The following is a 23,724-nucleotide window of genomic DNA, read 5'->3' on the forward strand; positions in this document are numbered from 1 at the left end:
CGAGGTCCGTGGTTGGATTCCGATAAGTCGTCTCGCTTTATTGGGTCTCCATGTTTTCCCTTTGTCCGCATGGGTTTCCTCCGGGTTCTCTGGTTTCCTCCCACAGTCCAAAAATATGTGGGGGGTTCGTTGGACACCCTAAACTATGCAGACATTTGAATGAGAGAGTGAATGGTTGTGTCTCCCCGTATGTGGCCCTGTGATCGACTGGCGACCGATCCAGGGTGAACCACGCCTTTCGCCCAATGACAGCAGGAATAGGCTGAAATGGTCTTGCGGCCCTGAGTGCAGATTCAGTGGCGTTGATAATGAATGAGCGAATTAATGAAGATTGAATACATACATGAGTAAATACAATGTGGAGAAAGCAGTGCCAAAAAATGCCCCTATATTTACATATTTATCACAGATATTGTGATGATGCTTTTGAATCTGAGGTTAAATAAATCCATGTGTTATTTATATTTTGGTTTAATATGAAGTGGGTCAATGCGACGTGAACAAACTAATGAAGAATCTCTTGAGAACTTTTCAACAAGTAACAGTCACATCGATTTCTCTTTATGACCTTAATCTCCAAATAACACCGAGCAGCTTTTAATTTATTGTGGTAAAACATAAATAAATAAAAATGAAAAAAAAAAAACTTTGCCCAACAAAACCTGAAAAATTGAAAAAAAATGATAATGATGATGATGATGATGATGATGATGGTGGTAGTCCGATAATCCTCCTTGGCACAGGTAATATGTAATTCCTGAACATTTATTCAGCCGTTACTGATTGTCAATCTATTACCAATGTAGAGATAAGGCTTTATATATCCTAACTCATTTTTACTTAACACGAGCCCTTGGTGGATGAAATTTGTGACGACTTACAAACACAAAACACTAATTTATACCAACACTGAATAATTTTTCATCTCACTGACAATTAAGTCTAATCTATCATGACAAATGGCCTGCATGATATTTCACAGAGGTGCTGCTGCTCCATGTGTTGTTTGCCTGAAGCACAAGTATAATGCGGTTGTATTCGACATCATTAGGACTTTGCAGTTACAAATCTGCAGATTTGCGAAAATCATTAGTGATAAAGGGAAAAAAGATCTGATTTTCAAGAATGCAGCAAACGCAGCTCAACCAGCAGGTCGATCGGGTCTGTCCCCAGAAGCCTCTGACCTCTTGGGGGGGGCCTCCAAAACTTCCCCCCGGCCATGGTATCATGCTGATGCTAATAATCCAGTTTTTTCCTCAGCTAAATGATGACAACTTGAACTTTAACTTTCCGAGGGCTTTTGAAAGTGGCTCTCCTCTTCATTTGAATTGAGAAAATGTAATTTCAACGATGACAAATGTTGCTATGTTCTCTTTTTCAACTGTCTTGTTCTGGATTTTCTGCTTGTGCATAATTGGTGATTCTTTTCTTGCCACGCTTTGATCAATGACTAGCATAGTTTGATTTTTTTTTTAATCTTGTTACGGATATTAACATTAATTATTACTGTTTTTTCGAAGATTTCTTTTGTCCATCTTCTAACGACATGTTCCAAATCCGTGTATAACGCTCAAATGAAACAAGAAGTTTCCGGAGTTTAAAAATCTCTCTCTCTAGAAACTTTTCCATAAGTTAAATATATGTATGCTTCATTTTGCACTGACAAAACTCCACCACCGAGGACTGAATACCTTTGGTTTGAACACTGTATTTTTCCCCTCCGCCTATTTCCAAAAATGTATTTCGCTATGTAACTCCTGCACTTTTTCTTCCGACTCGACCCAAAAGGCAAATCGACAAAATATATTTGGAAGTCAGTGATCAAGAAAAGAAAGAATGTGTACTTTTTCATGAGATATTATGGACGGTTATTGATTTTGATAATAATGATACTACTACTTCTACTACTACTACAACTGATATGTTTTTTTTTATATATATCATATATAATAATTATTTTTTCTTAAAAAATCTATTACTTTAAAATGTCTGGTTGCGCTTATCGTCATGTCAACAACTTTGTTCCTTAATTCGTTAAAAAAATATTGTTTTCATGGAATCTCACACGTTTTCATCACGTTCTCCAAGTTGGCATAAATCATCACCCCTTTCCTCGTCGTTCACAAGCGCCTCCAAGTCTGCTCTCAGAAAAACTACAACTCCCAGAGTTCCCCGGGTGCAGCGCGGGGCCAGCGACGGGTGCCCGGATGCGTCCGTACGCGGAGGCACGTTGAGAAGCGGCAGCGGAGACCGGGGCGCACCGGAGCCACAGAGCTGGGATCGCAGAGACGCGCGGGCGCACGGTTGTTCATCGCCCCGCACATTCCGGGGGAGTCCCGTGCCTGACACGGAACACCGGTGATGTCAGCACCACCGCCGAGCGGGAGACCGTAAAAACCCGCGTCCTCGACGTTTTCAAAATTTCTCCGCCTTTCCTGCTTTTTTTTTTTCCCCTCTCCCTTTTTCTTCTCCTTCTTTTTCTTCTTCTTCTTCTTCGTCTTCTTCTTCTTCTTCCTCTTCTCGCTCTCTCATCTTTGCGGGTGCAGATATTGATGCGAACCGGAGGAACGGTTCGCAGTCACCGCGGCGCGGGAAGCTGCGGGAGGAGACCGCGTTCGCGTTGATGCGGGAGGACTTTCTCCCTCCGACGCGCGGAGCCCAGATGACCGGGGGAAGCCGCGCGTCCACGGCCGCAGCGGTGAAGGCAACCCGGGCGAGGAGAGGAGCGACGCGCCGCCGCTGACAGCCCCGCAACACACGCTCTCTTCCTCGGTAAGTGCGCGTCTCTCGTCCCGACACCCCATAATATGTTCACCGCCCGCTCGCTCGAACATCTCTCTTTTATTTGATTTTATTTTTTTTCGATGCCATCACTTTTTCTCCCACCCTTTCCTCCCGTGAACCCCCCGCTCGCCGCCGTGAGCGGAGGGCGCTTTGCGTGCGCACCGCTCGTGCCGCTGGATCATCTGGGCTTTTCTGTGGGCATGCAGCGTGCAGTGAGGATGATGTGCACGCGCGTGCGCGCCACCCCCCACGCACACACACACACACACACACAAACACACGCGCGCGCACACACAGTCTACGAAATGTGCGTGCTCTGAACCCTGTGAACCCTAGCGTTTGTTTCTGGGCAATGTTCTCCTCTCATCCTCATTATCACAGTGAACGCGGCGTAAGAGTACACACGCACGCTCACGCACACGCAACCCCTCCGTGGGACTTTTTCACGCCAGGGTCTCGTCTCAGTGCGTTTTGACCGCGCGCCAGCAGCTGATGACTGACAGATGCGTTGAGGGTCCCGCCGTGCGTCGTCCTGCGTGGGGTCTCCGGTCGAGCGGCGCCCCTCCGAGTTGTCCGGTTAGTTTGCAGGACGCAGCGGCGGCAGCAGCGGCGGCGGCGGCGGCGGCGGCAGCGGCGGCGGGGGAGGCGACACATCCCGCAGTGGCCGGTGCGAGTGTTCAGCCGGGGTGGGGGTGGTGGTGGTGGTGGAGGGGGTTGGAGACGCGCCACACTCACGGGTGGTGATTATCAGCTCTTGTCTGTGGTTCAGTGGGGAGGTGGTGGTGATGGAGGGAGGAGGTGATGATGGTGTCGGGGTGGAGGGTCGACAATGGAAGATAAAGTGCACAGGAAACTGAAAGGAGAGAGAGATGGAGAGGGAAGATGAGAGGGGGAGAGAGATGTCAATGTCAGTGTCTGGCCAGTGACAGTTTGTTATTTAGGGGCCCCTCCGAGACGTGCACAGGCTTTAGTGCAGGTGCAGTTAGTATGCAGAGTGATGCTCTGTCTGTCTGTCTGTGTGTGTGTGTGTGTGTGTGTGTGTGTGTGTCTGTCTCACACTCCTACAGTCTGTCTCTCAGTCTACGCTCGAGGAGTGAGTTCTCTTATTGGCGGCTCCACTTGGACATTGTGAATAATTTCAAGCCTCTGAATGCTGGAATGAAAAGGGAATGGCCTCACTTTGGCACGCAGCCGCTGTCTGTCAGACTTGTCTTGAGTGTGTGTCCTTGTGTGTTTGTGTGTGTGTGTCTGTGTCACAGAGAGAGTGTGAACATATAACAGCTTAGGCCTATTGTGCTTCCTACCTGTGTGAACGGGGCTAGTTGTCATAGCAACGGCCTTGTAGCTCCGTTGATGTTCCTCCTGTCCTCATTGGCAGGGTCAGCGCACCTAACACACCACATCTCGTCTCAAAGCTCCGTTTGTGTGTGTGTGTGCGTGCGTGCACGTGGGTGTGTGTGTTCGTGCGCAACGCCACTGTGTGCACAGTGTGTGTTTCCAGCTGTGCGCGCGCACAGTGGAAGTACCTTTTGTTTGAGCCTTGCTGCAGTTTGCAGGTGTGTGGGTTGACGCCACCGAGTGTGCGTGCGTGCATGTGTGTGTGTGGGTGTGTGTGTGTGTGTGTGTGTGTGTGTGTGTGTGTGTTGCAGTGTCACGAAGATATACCCTGCTGATATGACAGCCGTCAGCTCCACCAATCACCTGTTTTCTCTCTCTGCCTATCAGGCTCTGAGGTTGCTGTAGTCAGACGTCCTCTTGATATGGAGGTCGTCATGGAGATGGAGAATGGACTAAAATTTTAATGTATGCGAGCACACACACACACACACACACACACACAAATATAGGTATAAATCACCCACCTTCTGTCTGTGGAAGTTACCACTCATGACGGGGCAACCTGTTGAACAGAGGAGACGAATGACGCTTCAACGCCGGCGCGATTGCAAGACAGTGAGACTTTTCAATCTTATCGTGACGTGAAGTTTGCGCTAAGCCTCGGTAATCACACACGCATATCAATCCGGAGATTAGCTTCGCGCAGTCGTCCAGGGAGTCTTCGTCCAACTACGTTTCTGGCCTCTAACTGTTTCGCGAGATTTGTCAAATAAGAGAAAGAGCTTTTCTTTTTCGGTTACAGATGTTTCGTAGGAGTCGTATGAAGATGGTTCTGGCAAAGCGGCGCTTCACAACAGATATATTACAGCCATTCAGGAAAGAGGGGGGATTCACGCCAGCATTGTGAAGGATTCAGGACTTGGAAGTCAATCCCCCAATACATGAGATTCTGATTTGGAGCCGCAGGAAAAGAGAATCTGGAGTCGAAAACCTCAACCTTATAACACGGAAACGCGAATGACGGTTCTTCTGTCTCAGCAATCGTCAATGTTACGGGCCACCGCATCTCCTCTCTTGTTTTTAATATTCACAAAGACTGTATTTTAGGAATCTTACAACTTTCAATACAAACGCTATTTTAATATCAGCATCCACTTTACTTTGTCCTTGGAGTGAAACACTTCTATTAATCTAATTTTCACCTGAGGTGAAATAGATTTCACCAACAGGCAGGTAATGTGGTTCAACTCCCACGCATGCAAGCAGCCAAACACACACACACACACACACACACACACACACGCATGCACCCACGCATACAGCAAGCGTTTAGCATTAGTGTAAGCAGTGTTTGTATGCTCCATTCTGTCACCTCCCACATGATACATTCATAAAACGGCTCCTTCACGCCAAAGAGTCTGACTCAATAGAAGACATCTCCCGGTCGCTTTTTTCCCGACTCCTTCCCTTTTTTCGTTTCTCCTTCCCTTCACACCCACCCTTGCTAACTTCCTGCGTGTCTCCCTCTCACCCCGCCCCCGCCCCCCCACAGGGCTGGTTGCAGCCGGTTTGAGTCTGACAGTGGAGAGGAAGCTTCGACCTCTCACCTCCGGTGGATGGAGGGAGGGAGGGAGGGAGGAGAGGGATGATGGAGGACACAGAGGAAGAAGAGGAGGAGGAGGAGGAGGAGAAGGGGAAGGAGGGAGGGGATGATGAGAGGTCAACATACAGGAGGGGATTTGAGAAGAAAGAGGGGAGAGGAGAGCTGGGGGAAGGGACAGAGAGAGAGAAAGAGAGAATGAGAGAAAGAGGACGGAGGGGTCAGGGAGGAACACAAGTGATAAATGAAAGGGAGAGCGGTAGGATGGAGGCATGAGGAGGGCGAGAGGGAGTGTGTGAGAGGAGGAGAGAGAGAGATGGAGTGTGAAGCTGCTGTGTACCTCCCTAACAAGCTGGACAGAATCGGCTCAATTATTAAAGACGAGCGAGAGATGGGGAAAACATGCAGACGCACACACACACACACACACACACACACACACACAAAGGCATCTCTGGGTGTCTGGCACACAACTTGCCATCTCACACTCACTCACGCACACAAAATTCAGACGTATACACAAACACACACACACACACACCTCCGTCTGCATCCCACATCAGCATACTTCCATGTAATTTTTTTTTTTGTTATTTCTGCACAAGAGGTGTGTGAATGTGGCTTTACATGTATGTGTGTTAAAAACAGTGAGTCAGAGGATAAGCACAGACTTGTTAGTGATTCTCCTCCTCACCAACAGCACACACACACACACATTCTGCCTAATTTGGCTTCAACCGTCTCAACGTTCCACCGGTCGTCCCATCAGTATGAACACATAATCAGAGCACTAAAAGGTCTCCCCTTCCTCCCCCTCCTACTTCCTAGTTCCCTTTCTACTTTCCCCATTTTCCCTCCTTCTCTGAGGAAGTGCACTCCCCCCAGGGACGGAAAAGATTCGCTACCTTCCAGGAGAGGAAGAGAGACTCTGTGTGTGTGTGTGTGTGTGTGTCCTCCAACAGTGCACGCCAGGATGATAGTGTGTTGTGTGTGTGAGAGTGGGAACACACACATCCTGAGACAGAGGGAGAGAGGCAGGGATGAGCCAGTGAGGAGAGCAGGAGGCTGTGGAGGGGGAGGAGAGAGGAAGAGATAAGAGGGAAAGACAGAGAGTTGTCGGGGAGAAGGGGGAAGATGGATGAATGCACTGCGCACTTAGTGTGTGTGTGTGTGTGTGTGAGTGCGTGAGAGAGAAAGGGAGAAAGAGAGAGAGAGAGAGATGGAGTGATGCAGGTAGATGGAGAGGGATGGAAGGGTTTCTTATCCTCTCAGCAGAAGTCATAATTTCTTAGAGCGTGCTCAGATGTGTGTGTTTGTGTGCCTCCCCAGTGTGTTACCTTGGCTCAGGCTTGAGGCCAAGAACCGGAGACATACAGTGTGTGTGTGGCATTGTTAGCAGCGTGTGTGACTCTTTGAGTGCTGTGTGTGTTAGTGTGTGTGTGTGTGTGTGTATGCGTGTGTGTGCGTCCGTGCGTGTGTGTGTGTGTGAGGCTGTGGCTGTGGCTGATGAGGTGTCAGTACCTACAGTTGGAATGTTCACAAGGCGGCCATTGTTGTTCAAACAGCCAGCAGCCTTCTCCTTGGCAACGGGCGCTGCAGCAGCGTCTCCCACGGCAACTGTGGAGAAGGAGTGTGGAGGGAGGAAGAGGAGTCAGGAAGTCAGGGCCGCAGCACAGAGGCCCCTCTCCAAAACACTGGCCTCAAGGACCGAGTGTGTGTCCAAGCATCTGGTTTGTGTGTTCTCTGTGTGTGAGGTAGATACGCGTGACTGTGTGCATGTGTGTCGGTATGTGTGGTTTGTGTTCCTGCCAGTGTGATCACACTGAGTGCATGCGTGCATGTGTGCGTGCACGTGCCTGAACTGTAAGCCTCTGTCTTTGCACCTTCAGCTTCGTGCTCCTGCAGCAGCCTGCATTTCCAGACATCTCCCTGCGTGTTCTTGTTTGTGTTTTTGCGTGTGCGCACATGTGCACACTCGTAGCTGTTCCCAGCTGGCGCGGCTAGTCACATGACCCAACTGAGGGGCGGCCATCAGCAGCGCCAGGAAACTGCCTGCAGGAGAGAGAGAGAGAGAGAGAGAGAGAGAGAGGGAGGTAGAGGGAGAGAAAACAGTGTCAGGCTGAGTTGAAGAGGAGGGAGGGGGGTTGGGGAGAGGGAGTAGGGAGTGGGGGAGGTGGAGGTGGGGGTGGGGGTGGGGGTAGGGTGGTGGGGGGGCACAAGAGAGATGAGAGAGGGAGCAGTGAGAAAGTGAAGTGAGGAGGGCGGAGGAGGAAGAGGAAGGGGGTAATACAGGCACCCTCATCCTAAAATAACACCAGCATGTTCCATAGGTTCCTGCAGAAACAGCCAGACGGACAGTGAGACAGTGAACCAGTGACACAGTGGGATATTTAGAGCGGACCACAGACTCAGACAGTTTGTCAGGGAGACGGTCAGGCAGTCAGGCGGCTGCATTGAGCGACAGTTGGTTAGGGAGACGGTCAGTCAGTCAGTCAGATCAGACAGAGAGACAGTCGGGCACTGGGACAGTCGGATATCATGTCCCAGGGATGGACAGTCACAGCCAGATACAGAGTAGTAAAGCTGTGAGATGGTCACACAGTGACATGGACAGGCAGATCGACCGGTGAGTCAGTAAACGTTGAAGCGGTCGGATAGTGAGGCGGGGAGACGGTCGTATAGTAGAGCAGCGAGACAGTCGGCGCCGGTAGTGAGACAGTAAGACATTAAGGCAGTGGGACAGGGAAACAGTTGGATAGTGAGACAGTCAGATGGGGGCGGGGGCTCCTGGTTTGTGTTGTCTGCTGTTTCTAGCTACTTCTCCCGTCCCCTGTGAGCATCCTTGGCCGAGCCACGACTGTATCTGCTCTGTGTGAAGTGTGTTTACGTTATCCTCTTGTCTGACTGTCTTTCTGTCGTGGTGTGTGTGTGTGTGTGTGTGTGTGTCTGCCTTTTTGTTTCCCCGCACATATGGTTTGTGAGTCGGGGCTTTGTGTCTGTTGTGTACGTGCATACACATGCGCTGTCTTGGCAGGAGATGCGGCGTGCACACTCATGATGAAGATCATTAGGAATTTCCTGCAGCTGGGGAGGTGGTGGTGGTGGTGGTGGTGGGTTTTGGGGGTGGGGGAGCCGGGGGAGGTAACAGGATGGGTGGGATGTGAGTGGGTGAGGAGAGGAGAGGTCAGCACGAGGGAGGATGGGTGGAGGAACGGTGGGAGCGTTTGTTGGACTGACGTAGAGATGCAAATTCATGATTCTTCCTCAGTGAGGTAAAGACAGTGCTCCTGTAACACCTAACACTCCGACTCGGCCGTATCAAAAGTCAGACGTCATTTGAAAAGCCCGATATCGACAGAACATAATTTATGGCGACGTTGACATGTGTTTTATATTCTATTATTTTGCTTTCTTTTTCAAATGTATATTTATTCTTATTGTTTGATTTAACAGCTTCTCACTGTTGATAGTTATGATTTTGAAGTATAACTTAATTTCATCACATTTTCTTTTCCATTGTTTTCTATTAATTATTTCTGGTTTCAGGATTCATATCTTATATTTATATTTTTTTAAACAACCTTTCAGGATTTATCTCTGTGTTTTCACCATCTGGCGTTCCCCTCATAAATGAACCTTGAATTGCCATTTTACTCATCTAAAAGGCGCCGGATGAATAAAGTTTGATTGATCTATTGACCCATCGCCAAACAATTTCGTTTATTTTAATCAAAATTCAGTTGAGTATAAAGTAAACACTGCGGGAAGAGAGAGTTCAAGACGCCGACTGAGTTTCCTTGAGGTTCTGCTCACATCACCTGAAGGCTCTTCCACGTTGCCATGAGACGCTCAGCATGAGGAAAGTGCAAAATGACGCTCTCGCTTGTCAGCGTGTTGGTGGGCTCAGTAAGTCTTGCAGTAAATTTCAAGTGGATTATAATTTTGATTTTATTGCGTCTGTTTGAAAGAGGTGTTGATTTATTTAAATGGTGTTTTTTTGGGAGGTTGTAATTTGTGGTGTCGTAGAACTGAGAGGTGTTCCAACCCGAATTCAATAAGCTCTGTTGGCATAAAAGTCGGAAAAAAAAATAATGTTGTTTCATCTGTGTGGGTTTTTGTGCATCAAAAAAGGACTTGTGCACAGAGGACAAAACATTCACGTACTCCAAGCTGGATTTTGATTCATTTGTTTCAGGTCTGTCTGGACAGTGAAAAGGTTTTCGGTAAAAGTGCAGACGTTTCAATTGATGTTGGATGTTTCTCAGCGATGAAAGAAGCGTGTGTGTGAGCGCGTGTGTGTGTGCAGAAGTTTGAGAAGTGGATGCCCGAACTCAGCTCCCCTACATGGAGTGCATGGAATTAATATTTAAATGTTAAGACAACATCAATAATCTTGATAACTAGGGATGTCCTGATATTTTTTTTTTTCCCCTGATCTGTGCTGAGTCATTGGGTTCTGGTTCTTTAAGTTGTCCCCTAATGCTTCCTATTTAATTTAAATAATTGATACAGCCGGTGCAGAGGTTTTCTTTTTTTTTTTTCCCGTAATAAAATAAACAAGTAAACAGGCCGTAACCTCGCCATGGGTGTGCTGTCCCGTTGCAAATGGAGTCTACGGCTACAGATGAGAGCCGATGTAAAGCAGAAAGTTGACGCGTCAGCCGACGATCAATACGGCTGAAAAAAAATCAATGGATAAATTATTTAACCAGCCTTTATCCCCGTCGCGGTGACGGCATCAGTGCAAAAACAAATAATTTAGTGATAATGAAATGAAGTGAAAGTTAGGACTACCTTCCAAGGCCGCACTCGAGAGAGTCAATATAAAGTTAGCAATATATTTTTCTCCAAGGGAGAGTTTCTTGCAGGGTGTGTGTAATAAATGATTTGCCAAAGAGTTTATAAGCATCTATTAGGAATTCATTTTAAGTAATAACGGGCATCCGGCCAGAGACCTTTACCGTCGTTGGCCTATTTGTCCCCTGGGTTTTCTGTCATCTCCGTGATCAAATCTGAAATAAAGGCGTAAAAATAATGACAAGATTCATTTTTAAATATTCACAGTAACTTTACTTGCCACACAGGCTGCAGATTCATGGTAAATGTTTTGTTTGAACTGAGCTGTCATTCCACGCTCACACACACACACACACACAGGCATCTCAATGAGGACAAGTTGATCATCAAGTCATGCAAGTTGTCGGTTGTCATTATTTGCAGTCCACCTTTTTCCCGTGGAGGAGGCCGGAGTCGCAGGTTGAGGTTCTAGTGGGGTTGAGGAGGGTTGGAGAAGTGAGAGGGTGATGGGAGCTGAGTTTGTGCACGGTGTCACTCGGTCTCTGCGGACCCCCTGACCCACTTCCCCCTCCCCACCTCTCTTTCACTCCTGGCCTCACATACACTTTCCCCATCTCGCTCTCTCACCCCGTCTCTGTTTTATTCCCCCTTCTTCTTATCTGTCTAAACCTCTCTGTGGAGCTCCCCCCTCACTACCACTCTCTCCCTCTCCCCTCCGTGCCCCCCCACCTCTACACCTCCCCATGCTGTTTCAGTGCTGCTGCCTGTCTCTTAGCAACAACTGCACACCCGTTAGAGCTCAGTGAGTGCTTTTACAAACACGCCCAGGAAGACACACTGTTACACGCGCACGCCCATAGACACACACACAGACACACACACACACAGACACACACGTGTGCGCGCACAAACACATTTACACTCACTCACTCACACACACACACACACACACACACACACACACACACACACACACACACACACACACACACACACGCGTGCAGGGTCTAGTTCCTCATTGAGGTTTGCTGCTGGCAGGCCTGTGAGTCTGCAAGCCTTTGTGGCAGTGAGATAGATGAGAAGAGAGCAGATATGCTGTGCAGCTACCATGCACAGAATGAGGGTTTCTATCAGACTATGCACAACAGGGCAACTGCCCAAACTGGAAAATGACAGGTTCTTGTCCCTGATTTCACACTGGCATTCGCACTCAAACACTGTGTGGCACTGTGTGTTGTTGTTGCCTTTCCTGTAAGCAAACAGTGGCGCTGGAAACCTTTATGTGCATGATTAGAATTTCTAAAACCACAGATTCAACAGATCCCGACGCGAGAGAAGCGCAAACCATCAGTTGTTTTCACTGAGACAATAACACCAGACCGCTTCAACGCAACGCAGCCATTCACAGGAAAATGCACCAAAACGCATTTGCTACATATGATGATGAATATATTGGAACAGTGGCTGATGGATGCCAAGAGTGTTTGCTTAAACAATGAATCATAGTGGGAGCATTTGATTGGCTGGCATCTAAGCGCTGTCAGAATGCCCCCCACAGAGCACAGTAGAGGGATATTTGCATGTGTGTCTTTGTTTTTTTGTATGCGATTGTGCAGGACCGTACGTGTCTGTGTGTATACGTGTAATATGTTTGTCTTTATGTGCAAATCAATGTGTGAGTGTGTGGGAGGATGAAGCTGTAGGGGCATATTTGCATGTGTGTTGGTATGTGTCACTCTGTTGTGCCTGTGCGTATGTGTGTGTCTGCGAGGGACAGTGTGCGTGCATGAATGTATAAGCACACATGTGGCAATGTTTAATTAAAGCATGTGTTTGTCTTCCTTGCACACACACACACACACACACACACGGACACACACACACACGCGCACACACACACACACTGGTCAGCCGGATGCTTAATTAATGAATGCAGTTAATTAGACGTGAGAAAAAGTGAGATTGGGAGTGGGAGAGAGAGAGAGAGAGACAACATTGGGCAAAGAGGTAAAAAACTAAGTGTAGTGGGTGTGTGTTCGTCTCCGTGTTTGTCTGTCCCAGTTGTGTCATTCCTCAGAGAAACACAACATTGAAACTGTGCAAATCTGCAACAGTAAACTCTCCTACTCCTCCTCTCTTTCTCCCTCCTTCAACTTTTTCTCCCTCCCCGTGACTGTTTCAAATCCATCTCCAGCTCTTTCCCTCTCTTTCCACTTAGCATCCATTCACTGTCTCAATCACATCTCTCACCTCCCTGTACTTCCTGTCCTTTGCCCTTTCTGTCTAACTTTCTCAACTCCTGCCTTACTTGCACAAGCCTTTCGCCACCTTCCCTCTCCGTCTCTCCCTCCTTCTCTCTCTCCCTTTCTCACTCTCTCACTCTCTCCTTCTGCCTAACTCCTAATCAGAGCCATATGTTGGCGAGGGAGGCAGACGATAGACAGGGTTGTGTTGTATGCGGAGAGTGTGGTATTTCAGAGCCAGTTGTGCTTGTGTTTTTATTTGAGTGTGCGCGAGCTCGCAGTCACGTGTAAGTCCGAGGCGCACGAGAGCTAGATTCACCAGACATGTATCTGTTTTGCGTGACTCTACTCTTATTTCTCCTCTCTTATGTCTATAATCCCCCCACTGCTCCTGTGTTTCTGTCACCTTCATGTCTCCATCCTCTTAACACCTCACTACTCATCACCTCTCTGCTTCCCCCTGGTGGCTGTAATTATTCACACATACTCATTCACATGCAACCTCCAGGTCTAGTGCTTTGTAATGCATTTGAATGGTTTGAGCAAAATGTAGCGCGTGCTCGCGTGCGTGCGTGCGCATGTTCAACATTAAACCTCGGCGGTTGTTTTTTTCAACCTTTCGTTAAATTTCACGAGACGGTAACTCGCATGGAGTGAAAGGCACGGATGTCATCATCCCATACGTAGCCATGTCGTGAGCCTGGTCGTCCTATAGTGGTACTTACCCGTGTACGTGCAACGTTGGGACAAGATGTGAATTGTGAAGGAAAAAACATTGTTAAAAATCTTACCAAACAGTTGAGGTGGTGCAGCCCTCGCCAAAATACTAATTCTAGTCCAGTCTAGTCTAGTCTAGCACGCTGTGACACTGTGTACTCATCTTTTATTCTCTTTGTTTCTGCTCCACCCTCCTCCACCTCTCTCTTTTTTTCCCACCCGTTCCCCTCTTCTTCGCGTCTCTGTCCCCTTCTCTACCTATCTGTCGTTCACTCCTTCTCTTTCTCTCACTGTAGCGACCATGGGCGAAAGACAGAAGCAGAGAGGGGGAAGAGAAGTCTGTGAGCTCCCCACTGCAGTATTGATGACCCAATGATCCCCTGCAGAACAGAGCCAGTCAGGCAGACAGAGTGAGGCTCAACTCAGAATCAAAATCAGAATCAGCGCAACTATTTGGTAAGAGCAACCAGTTGAGCTGAGCAGGGTATGAATGGTAAATGAAACCTAATTGTAATGCTGCTGTGTGGGCGGCGCAGTCAATAGAATGGAGTGCGATACAGATGCTGTCAATTTTCCCGTATACAGTATATTTAACACCCTACAAACATATTCGGGAGGGGTAAATGAAGACGGGCTATCTTCCCCGCGAACGAGACGCGCTATTATGATTACTTGTTCTTTGCATCCTTAGGTGCTCGAATCTTCGAAAGCTGCAGTGGAGAACAAAGAAGAAGAAGCAGTGTTTTTACATACAGCAAATATTAGCCCTTTCTGCCTTCCCAGCATGAGCCAGACCACTGAATGAGTGGCTTATCAGATCACATACATTCAGGCCAAACTGGGACTCCAGTGGGCTGCAGCGGGATAGAGGAAGAAGGGTGCGCTGGTGAGCTGGAGGGGCTGGAAGGGGCCGAGCTCTGGACCAGGGAGCTTGGGCTCCAGGATGGGTCCCAGGCTCACTCTAGCGATGAACGGACAGCGGTGATCTCCAATCACTTCTCCCCCCACTCTGTCTCCGCACTGGCCAACGGTCTCCATCTGCAGAGGAGGCTGGGGCACGGCACCTACCAACCGAGGCAGACGGAGACGCACGCCGCCGCTGAGACATTCGCAGAGACGCTCCGAAGCATGCAGACGCACATAGAGCCGGACGTGCACGGGCAAGGCGTATCGCACACAAATATGGACAGTAGTGGACACGAGGATGTCAACGCACATACGGGTTCTGTAGGAACTGAACTGCCCAGAACTCTCATGTCAGAGGCCATATCCGCATCGTCACCTCAGCCGCTCTCCTTAGCTCTCGGCAATCATCCGGCTACCACCAAGCAGCTGGCCGTACCGGTCCTGACTGCGGGACTCGACCTACCATCAAACTTTTACCCGGATCCCATCAATCAAAACCCGAACGCAAGCTCCTCTCCTCTTCCCATCGAGGCGGAGAAAAAGTATGCCCTCCGCAGCTCCGGACGACCTCGCTTCCCCTGTCACTTGCGCAAATCCTCCCGCCTCCGTCGGAGCACAGATGATGGAGACAAGAGAGCGGGGAGGGAGCGAGGGGAGGAGGAGGATGGGGCAGTCGAGGACAAGATCTGGAGGGTTAAGGAGGAGGAGGTGCCGGTGGTTGTGAAAGAGGAGCCTTTGTCTGTGGAAGCTGTTGTCCCTGCAGCTCCCTGCCCTTCAGACATCGGTCTTGCTCTAACTGTACCCAAGCTGGTGCCTAAAACTATGCCTAAACCCGGCCCTAGACTCGGACACAGACCCGGACCCAAATCTAGATCAAGGCCCGCGCCAAAGTCCGTACAGAGAGCAGGTCCTAAAAGTGTCATGAGGCAACGTCAGGCGCTCCAGAGTGCCCCCCCGTGCGGTGCTCCTCATCTCCCCTTTGCACACACATCCACCATCACCGTACCGCGGTTGAGTGTGAAGAAGGAGGAACCCATGGCGGAGGTGGAGGTGTTGCCTCCGAACGGCCGGAGGCGTGGACGCTACGTCGGGGTGAGTTCATTTAAGTTTTGTATAACCGGACAGATAAAGTGACACAACATACCCTTCACATGTTCAGGCCATTTCTTTTTTTTTTTTCCACTTATGTTGGCCTCTGCTGTGCAGGTGAGAAAGATTGTTGTGAAGGTGGCCCGAATTCCCGTCAGCCTCAGCCGCCGACAGAAGAGCTACAAGATTTCCAACCTGGAGACGATCACCGGCACAGAAAAAAGCAACGACGGAAGCGTGGAAGGCTCGGAGGCGGTTCGAGAGCCGACGGCACTTCTCCGGATGAAGAACAACGGAAAGAGCGTTATGGTGATGTTCCCCCCCGGAGAATTGCCCGTTATTCTCAAACGCAGACGCGGACGTCCCCCTAAACAGGCTTTACCGGTCATACCAGGAGAGCCCCCGAATACGGTGAACGCTGGGAATGCTGGGAATGTTGGGAATGCCGGCGCTAATGTTGATCAGCTCAAGAAGCCCCGCAGGCGGCGTCGGACTAAACTCCCCTCCCCATATCCGTCCTATGTTAATGATACTAATGACGTAAAAACAGAATACGGGGATGTTTTGTCCAAACTGGCTTTTTTAAACCGGCAGCCGCCCGCCACCGGACGCAGCTCTCCCCCTCGCTGCTGGACACCCAGTGAGCCCGAAAGCTTTCACACCCCCTTGGAAAACCCCGGGATATCCACCTTGCTCCATCGACTCACGGGGTTTAGACGCCCGAGAGGCGGGAGAGGGGGAGGCCTTGGACGAGGTGGAGGAGCAGCGGGAGGAATCGGGGGAATTGAGCGCAATAAAAGCACGTTCAGTGACTTCTTTGAATCCATTGGGAAGAAGAGGAAATTGAGCCCCCTGTCTGAGCATGGATTACCTAGAAAGAGGGGAAAAGGTGGTGTCGGTAGAGGCGGCGGTGTCGTAGGAACTGAGCCCGGGGGAGAAAAAATAATCAGAAAGAGACGCACAAGAAAAAACGGCGTGTTCAAAGGGGAGGGGGTATACATGGGGCAGGAGTGGCCGAACGGGGCAGGTGGCTGGGGGCAGGAAGTGGGCACGGACAAGGAGAAAGGTTTGGGTGGGTATCAGCTTTGTGGATCTCCGAGGGGGGGCTTTTCCCCCTGCGGAGGCGCCTACGGCAGCTCGGGGGGAGCCAGAGGCCCAGCTGGGGAGGACTCACAAGGCTTATTTGCCGGATATTTCCGATCACTGCTGGACTCTGACGACTCGTCGGACCTGCTGGACATCTCCTCGCAATCGAACCCTCGCAAGCCTTCGTCCAACCCTGGTTATGAGCCATCCAGCCCAGCTGCCGGTCACAGCTGGTCCCCTGCTTTCCCCAAGTGGGGCACCAATGGGGCCAGTTCTACAGGGGACGGCTCGGGTCAGTCGCACTGCTCCTCGGCCAGGCGCCCGTACAGCTATAGTAGCCTGGCGCAAACATCCCCCACCACTTCTACATATCCCAAATCCACCCCACCATCTCTGTCACATTCTCCCAGCTCCCCACATCCTGGCTCTTATGGCCCCTACTCCTCTCCTTACTCATCCTCTTCTCCCGCTGGAGTTGGCACGGCTCCGCAGAGATCTTCAGACTGCAGCTTTTCATACGGGGCCGGGCACAGCAGCGGCAAGGCCGGGCCTGTCGGTCAGATGGCTTATTCTAGCTACCAGGTAGCGGGCAAGAGGGGCTATGGTGGGTATCCTGCAGCCGGTCTGTCATCGATGGGGCGCGGGGAGTCAACGGGACCCACGTCACCCGGGGGAGGGTTCATGTCCGTGGCAAAAGGAAGCCCCTTCAGCTCTTCGTCCTCCCCGGATGGTTTCAAACACTATAACGCCAATCAGTGGAGCTACAGGTAAATATTTGTTGAAAATAAGGAAAAATGTCAAAAAATAGTTGAAAAATACAAAAAAAAAAACCCCACTTACTTAATTCATATATTTTTTAATTTCTCAGCTGCATTTTTGCACAAAATCTAATTCTATGGAAGAATTGTTAGCCGATTGATCGTTTTTCGTGTATTCATTGTGATGAATAAAGAGATCGGTCGAAGCATCGTTGTAAAAGTCAACGAGCCATAGTGATACCTTACTCTGATATATTTGATTTTGGCTTAAAGAACATATGGAGGTAAAATAGTCTGGTCTTACATTTTTATTTGTCAGAAAGGTAAACTGAAAAATTAACCAATCCTTATTCCTTTGGTCTTATAATTTGTGTCTCTGTATTTTCCAGACAAGGTTATGGCGCTTGGTCAACAGACATCTTCGGGACTCAGTATCACGGCTACAGCGAATACGGCTCGAACGAGTCGAAAGACATCCTAGATATCTCGAACTACACCCCCCAGAAGGCCAAGCGACAGCCCTTCCCAGAAAGCCTATCTGAATCATCGTCTGACTCTTCACATGTAGGATCTGCAACCGCTGGCAGCGGACCTGCCTCCATGGGTGCCATATACAAACAGAGCGAGGCGGCCCCTGTTGGCGGAGAAGCGGCTCAGTCGAGCCTGTCCAGCTTGGAGAAGCTGATGATAGACTGGCATGAGAGTGCCTCAGCACCGTCCTATAACTGGAGTCAGAATGTTCTCTTCCAAGGCGGAGGGACCAACAAGCCCGGCCGAGGTCGCAGGAAACGGACAGAGCAACAATCAGAGAAAGAATTGGGCTCCGGTTTACACTCGGATTCCCCATCCAGTCCCTCGCCAACACCCACACTTGGACCTAAGCGGGGAGGGGGTGGAGGACGAGGTAGAGGATCCAGAGGAGGCAGAGGGGGTTTGTCATCCTGTCAGCGAGAGCGCCTATCAGGGGTCAAAGGCAGGGGCAAGGCAGCCCCCACACCGGGATTGGGAGCCGGAGGGCCGGCCGGATGCCTGGAGGGGTCTGGGCTGTTCCAGGAGGGACTGGACTATTTCAGCGGAGACAGTAGTAGCCTCTCTCCGCTGGCCACTCCCAATCCTGCGGCGCCTTCCACCTACCTCCAGGACCCCTGCGAGTACCCCTCCCCTTACTCCGCGCACCCCTCCACACCTTCCTCTGAGGAGCGATATCCAGCGCTATACCCCGGGGAGTCCTCCTCCTCTCTCTCACCCAGTGTCTCATCCCCCCCTTACCCTCCCAAGCCCACCCCTCCTCCACCCCAGTCATACCACCTTGCTCCGTCCAGGACCTTCTCCCCCTCCTGCTCACCCTTACCACGGGTAACACCCCACTGTGGCTCCGCTTTGAGTCCCTCTCATCGCCCCCCTCCTAAAGACCCCCAGTTCTCGCAGTATGATTCCCCCAGCTACTGCAGCTCCCCCTACTGGTATGGACAAACATCACACAGCGGCAGCCCTAGCCCGCACTCACACAGCGCACACTCCAACACGACCGTGCACACACATGGCAACCCACACACTAGTCCTCATGCAAATACACACGGAAATCCGTTGACGAGTCCAAGCGCAAACACACATATGAACCCGACTGCGCACGACACACACCATCACAACACGCAACAGCACGCAAACCTGAGCTCACATACCAAATCCTATCCTAGCACACACCTCCAGGGCAACGCACTCTCCCACTCAAACCCTCACACTAACAATCAGCCACATCACGGTGCACACACCAACCCCAATACTCACCTCCCCTCCCATACGCACTCCACCCCGAGTCCCAGCCTCCGCACCCACTCGACACCTTTGCTTTACGAGGAAAGTAGCCCTCCAGCCGCTGTAACCGCCCACAAACAAGATCTGACTCCCCACAACGTAAGCACAGGCCAGCTCCAGGGCCCTCTGCCTCATTCCCCGTACCCCAAACCTCCCCTGGACTCCTCACCGCACCAGGAGGACTCTAGCAGCTACTCCATGTCCCACGTTTCCTGCCAAGGAATGGGTCCACGCTATCCCTCCCAGGCGGCTCAGGGAGGTGGGGTGCTGTGCCAGCTCCTGGACCCAGCCAATGATGACAGCTTCAGCGTAACCAGCCTGTAACAGCAGGTGAGTCAGTTGAACTTTTGCACGAACTATAAGCGCATCTTGAAATCAGAGATCTCCGTGACAAATTCTGAAGCGGCAAGGCCGGATTACTGTCATGATAAGTCCTCGCTGAATTATATCACAATATTTTCTAATGTGTCGAATGCAAGATTTCCAGTTGACGTTTTTAACATCGGTCCTGCGTAATTGGAAATTTCAGAAATCACTTTGTGACAAAGATATTGATGATGCAATATCAAAATTTGACAATATACAGACGCTGCAACTAAGTAGTCTGCGCATTACTGATTAATCCAATCATTATTTTCTCGATTTATCAAGTGTTCCGTCGAATGTCAGAGAACTCGGAATCATTTATTTATTCAAATGACAAAAAACAAAACATATTAAACTTTGCGATCTCGTCAGGCTAGGACACCAGAAAATAATCAAAACGCACCATAAGGGAAGTTTGACTTTTGTTTCCATAAAAAAAAACACAAAAAACAACTAACCGATGAATCAATTATCAAAATACTTTGCCATTAATTTAAAAGTAGAGAAGCAGTGATTTAATTGTTGTCCCTGTAATTGACAAATTGCCCAGCCCAAAGCAAACAATCCAGGGGAGGGTTTGATTGCTGAGGATTAGTGCACTTAATGGACCACAGGACAGAGAGCATTATCCGACCTATGGAGACAATGGTTTATTATTTAATTGGGTAATTAATCGAGAAAAACAAACAAACAAATAAGGAAACAAAGTGGCGGGCTGTTTATCAGGGGACGTCTATTTCAATAGTGACCGAATCAGATAAAAATCAAATAGAAAAACATTTCAATTAAAAACATGGAAATTGATGATGAAAATTGCTTCACACTGATAAATCCTTATCGCACTGATATAATGAAATTCCACATAAAAAACATTTGATTAACTGCTCTTGTTAGATTCACCCGGTCCATGTTTGTAGATACCTAACAGAAATAACAGCCTCCATGTCTTCATTTTGTCAAAAATTCATTTCTCCATCTCTCTTCATTTCTCACTTTCTCTCTCTCTCTCTCTCCCTCCCTCACCCTCTCCCCCTACTTTTCTTTTCCAGGTGCATTAAATCCAAGCTTTTAAAGATTTGCAAACATTTTTTTTCTTTTTTTTGTAAAGGAAACTTCTTTGTGAGAGACTGCGAAATGAAGGGTGAGAATTTAGCTGCCAGCTTTGGACACTAAAGCTTTAATTCTCCAGCATTGACAATCAAGATCAACTGCAACTTATAACACTCAAGCATGCGCACACATGCACATGCGCGCGCACACGCAAAACACACACGCATGTGCAGATTCATCCACGACCTGACCATGAACATGTGAAATCATACAAGTGTATTCTTGATCTCAACTCTTAAGCCGGGACAAGGGGATGGCCATGAGGAGCTGATGGATGAACACCAGACCAGACAGACAGACAGAGAACAACCTATTGCCTCAATCCCCCTTCTCCCCGTTGTAACACATAGAGGACTTTGTTTTTCTAGACGTCTGCAACTCACCAAACCTTACTGGTCCTGTGCTGTGCATCTGCAGTATGGACTAAACTGCTCCCTTCTCTCCCTCTCTCTCTCTCCCTCTCTCTCTCTCTCCCCGCTCTCTATCTATCTTCCGTCTGTCCTTTCTCAGCTATCCCCCCTCCTCTGCTAAACCAGCAACTGCACTCAACTCATTAACCCTGCATTTCTGTCTTATGCCCTCACCTGAACCGCAACTAAACACAAATCAACCTTCGAAATACCACGAGCCCAGCAGCTGTCCTTCTCTGTGCGCTCCCTCCCTGTGTTGTGTCCCATGAAAGAAAAAGTGGATGAAACCAATTTCTGCTCTCAAAATACCAGCATCTGTACATATGACTTCAGCTCCAAAACCAAGGGCCCCCCTTTCGCTCTGAAGGTCCGTCATCAACCACGCTCTCCTCAGCCATGGTTTCTCTGCTCAGAGGGGGGGTGGAGGACTGCAGCATGGAGACTCGACATCCTGTGTTTTGCTGTTTTAACTTCAAGGGAAAGAGGCAAGAGACAGTGAAATCACACAAGGACCCCAAAAAGAGACTGTTGTTTCCTGTTTGCAATTGTGGGAAAGAGGACATGCTTGTTCGACTGCAGTAATGCATGTATTTGTACGTATGTATGTGTGCATATGGGAGTGAGTCTGTGTTTGCGTGTGTGTGTGTGTGAGTGTGTGTGTGTGTGTGTGTGTGTGTGTGTGTGTGTGTGCGTGCGTGCATGTGCATGCCTATGCGTGCCTGTGCGTGTGTGTGTGTGTGTGTGTGTGCGTGTGCAGATACATGTGGGGTCAAAGGAGTGAGGCTCCCCAGACGGAAGTCTTGGCGGGGTTTCACTTTCTCTTTCACTCTCTCCCTTCTTTTTTCTGTGGTCTTGTGTTGTTTGGTGGTTTTTGTGATGAAAAAATTGTATATCTGTCTGTTACATATCATGTATGTATCCAAGGTGCAAAATATTTAAATATACATTCTGTTCTTGCCATTGGTAATCTCGTCTGTAGTATATTGCTTCTTTTACAGATTAGGGGAGGTGTGAGCACGATTGTGTGCGTGCGTGTGTGTGTTTTAGAGCCTCTGTGAGTATTGGGCTTTACCCAGGCTGTCTGGGACTGTGAACAGCAGAGTTCAGTCAAGGACACAATTCGACAGGGAGGGAGAGGAGTGGAACGGAGGGTTGGGAGAGGACGGGGGATGTGTTGGAAGGGAAAAGAGAAACCAGACTGAGGAAATCAGAGGAGAGTCTGAGAGGTATTAAAGCCACTGAGACAAAATGCACAAAATCTGCACCTAAACTAGAAAACGTATTAAAGCAAAGACCGGTGTCATCACTGCACTGATAAAAAAAAACAAAAACCTTGATTTCATGTTTCGTACAAGGGAACTTTGCTTTAATATTATGCACCGGCAGCTTGTGTGTATATCGATGTGTGCCAGACAGACAGACAGAGTGAAGAAGAAAGCAGATGGGGGAGTTTACCGGCTGCATATTGTGTACAGTTTGTCAACAGGCTGATTAAATAGACTCAAGACATGGCTGGAGGACGTGTGTTTGCCCTGACATTCCAGTGTATGTTGGAAGGGGACACACACCACCACTGGCACTACGCAGCAGAAAAGGGAGGGGGAGTGCAGCTCTTTTAGACTTTTTCTTTTTGTACATTTCCTTTTTCAAAATAAGTGCCCCCAATTTATACGCTCTCTGTGCAAAATTACAGCCAGCTGAACCGCAGTTTCATGAACTTTAATGGCAACAATTAGGGCTCGAGCAGCGAGAGATGTAAAGGCTCTATTGTAACTGAAGGAGTTATTCTTTTTCTCTCAAATCATTCACAATTTTTGAGAGTCTAAGAACCTTTCAAATTTTCGCACATTTGGGCTTTTTGAAAAAAAATTTCATGGTTCATACACGCTGGGGACGTAAAATACTGCAATGGCGCCCCCTGCAATATTTACTGTATGTTTCATCCAATAGGTGTCCAAAATTTGGTAGATTCATACAATACCCATTAATTAAGAGCATGATTTAAGAATTTTAGGTCATGCACTGAACTCGTGCCACCATCCGTGACCTTAATAAAACAAGGAGTGCACCGGTTGAATTTAAAGTACTTGCTTAGTGTTTGCCATTTACAGGCCAAAAAACCTCAGGGTGGTTCACTAGATCCTGAAAAATTGAGTCAAAATACAGATATGATGATGTCAAATTACAAGTAACTCAAATTTTTGCCAACCATTTTTTATATGATTGCAGTATTTCGAATACGATAATGGCTTGTCTGGTTCATAGCAAAAGGAAGCAAGCTTTATTAGGTATTGATTGTATACTTTTAGTAATTGGACTTCTAGATTTTGCTTTAATTTTTGTTGACATAGATAAACTTCATAATAGAGACAATACCGATGTCTGTGTCATTTTCGGGGTAATTTTATCATTTTTTTTTTCCATGTTTTTTCTACATATGAAAAAAAAAAGAAAAATATCCTGATATTATGACTGTTTCTGTTAGTTTTTTTTCTCAAGTATTTCCAGGAGAGGTGCAGAGGCAAAACGCCAAAACAAAACTGAGCACATTGTTGTTATGAAAAAAATGAAAGCGATGCAAAGAGTCAACTTTCACCATCACCGTAATTATTATTACCTACATGTTGCGAGAATTTAAGTGAATTGAGTCGAGAGACGTTTTAATTAAACAATTTGCAATCATGTTAAGAAAATTAATTTCACTT

At 48.5% G+C, this 23,724-nt stretch overlaps 1 protein-coding gene across 1 annotated transcript; it reads left to right on the top strand.

The window, feature by feature from the left end:
- Positions 1-2,214: 2,214 nt before the first annotated feature.
- On the top strand, positions 2,215-21,986 carry ahdc1 (AT hook, DNA binding motif, containing 1). The gene is made up of 6 exons (XM_086177946.1): positions 2,215-2,772; positions 13,776-13,935; positions 14,171-15,477; positions 15,592-17,327; positions 17,708-19,463; positions 20,549-21,986. The coding sequence occupies exons 3-5, from the start codon at positions 14,281-14,283 to the stop codon at positions 19,455-19,457; spliced, it is 4,683 nt and encodes a 1,560-aa protein (XP_086034072.1). The 5' UTR covers positions 2,215-2,772; positions 13,776-13,935; positions 14,171-14,280; the 3' UTR covers positions 19,458-19,463; positions 20,549-21,986.
- The last annotated feature ends 1,738 nt before the right edge of the window (positions 21,987-23,724 follow it).

The sequence above is a fragment of the Fistularia commersonii genome, chromosome 30 (genome assembly GCF_037954325.1).
Source record: "Fistularia commersonii isolate RoL2024-O1a breed Wild chromosome 30, RoL_Fcom_v1.0, whole genome shotgun sequence".
Taxonomy (NCBI): Eukaryota; Metazoa; Chordata; class Actinopteri; order Syngnathiformes; family Fistulariidae; genus Fistularia; species Fistularia commersonii.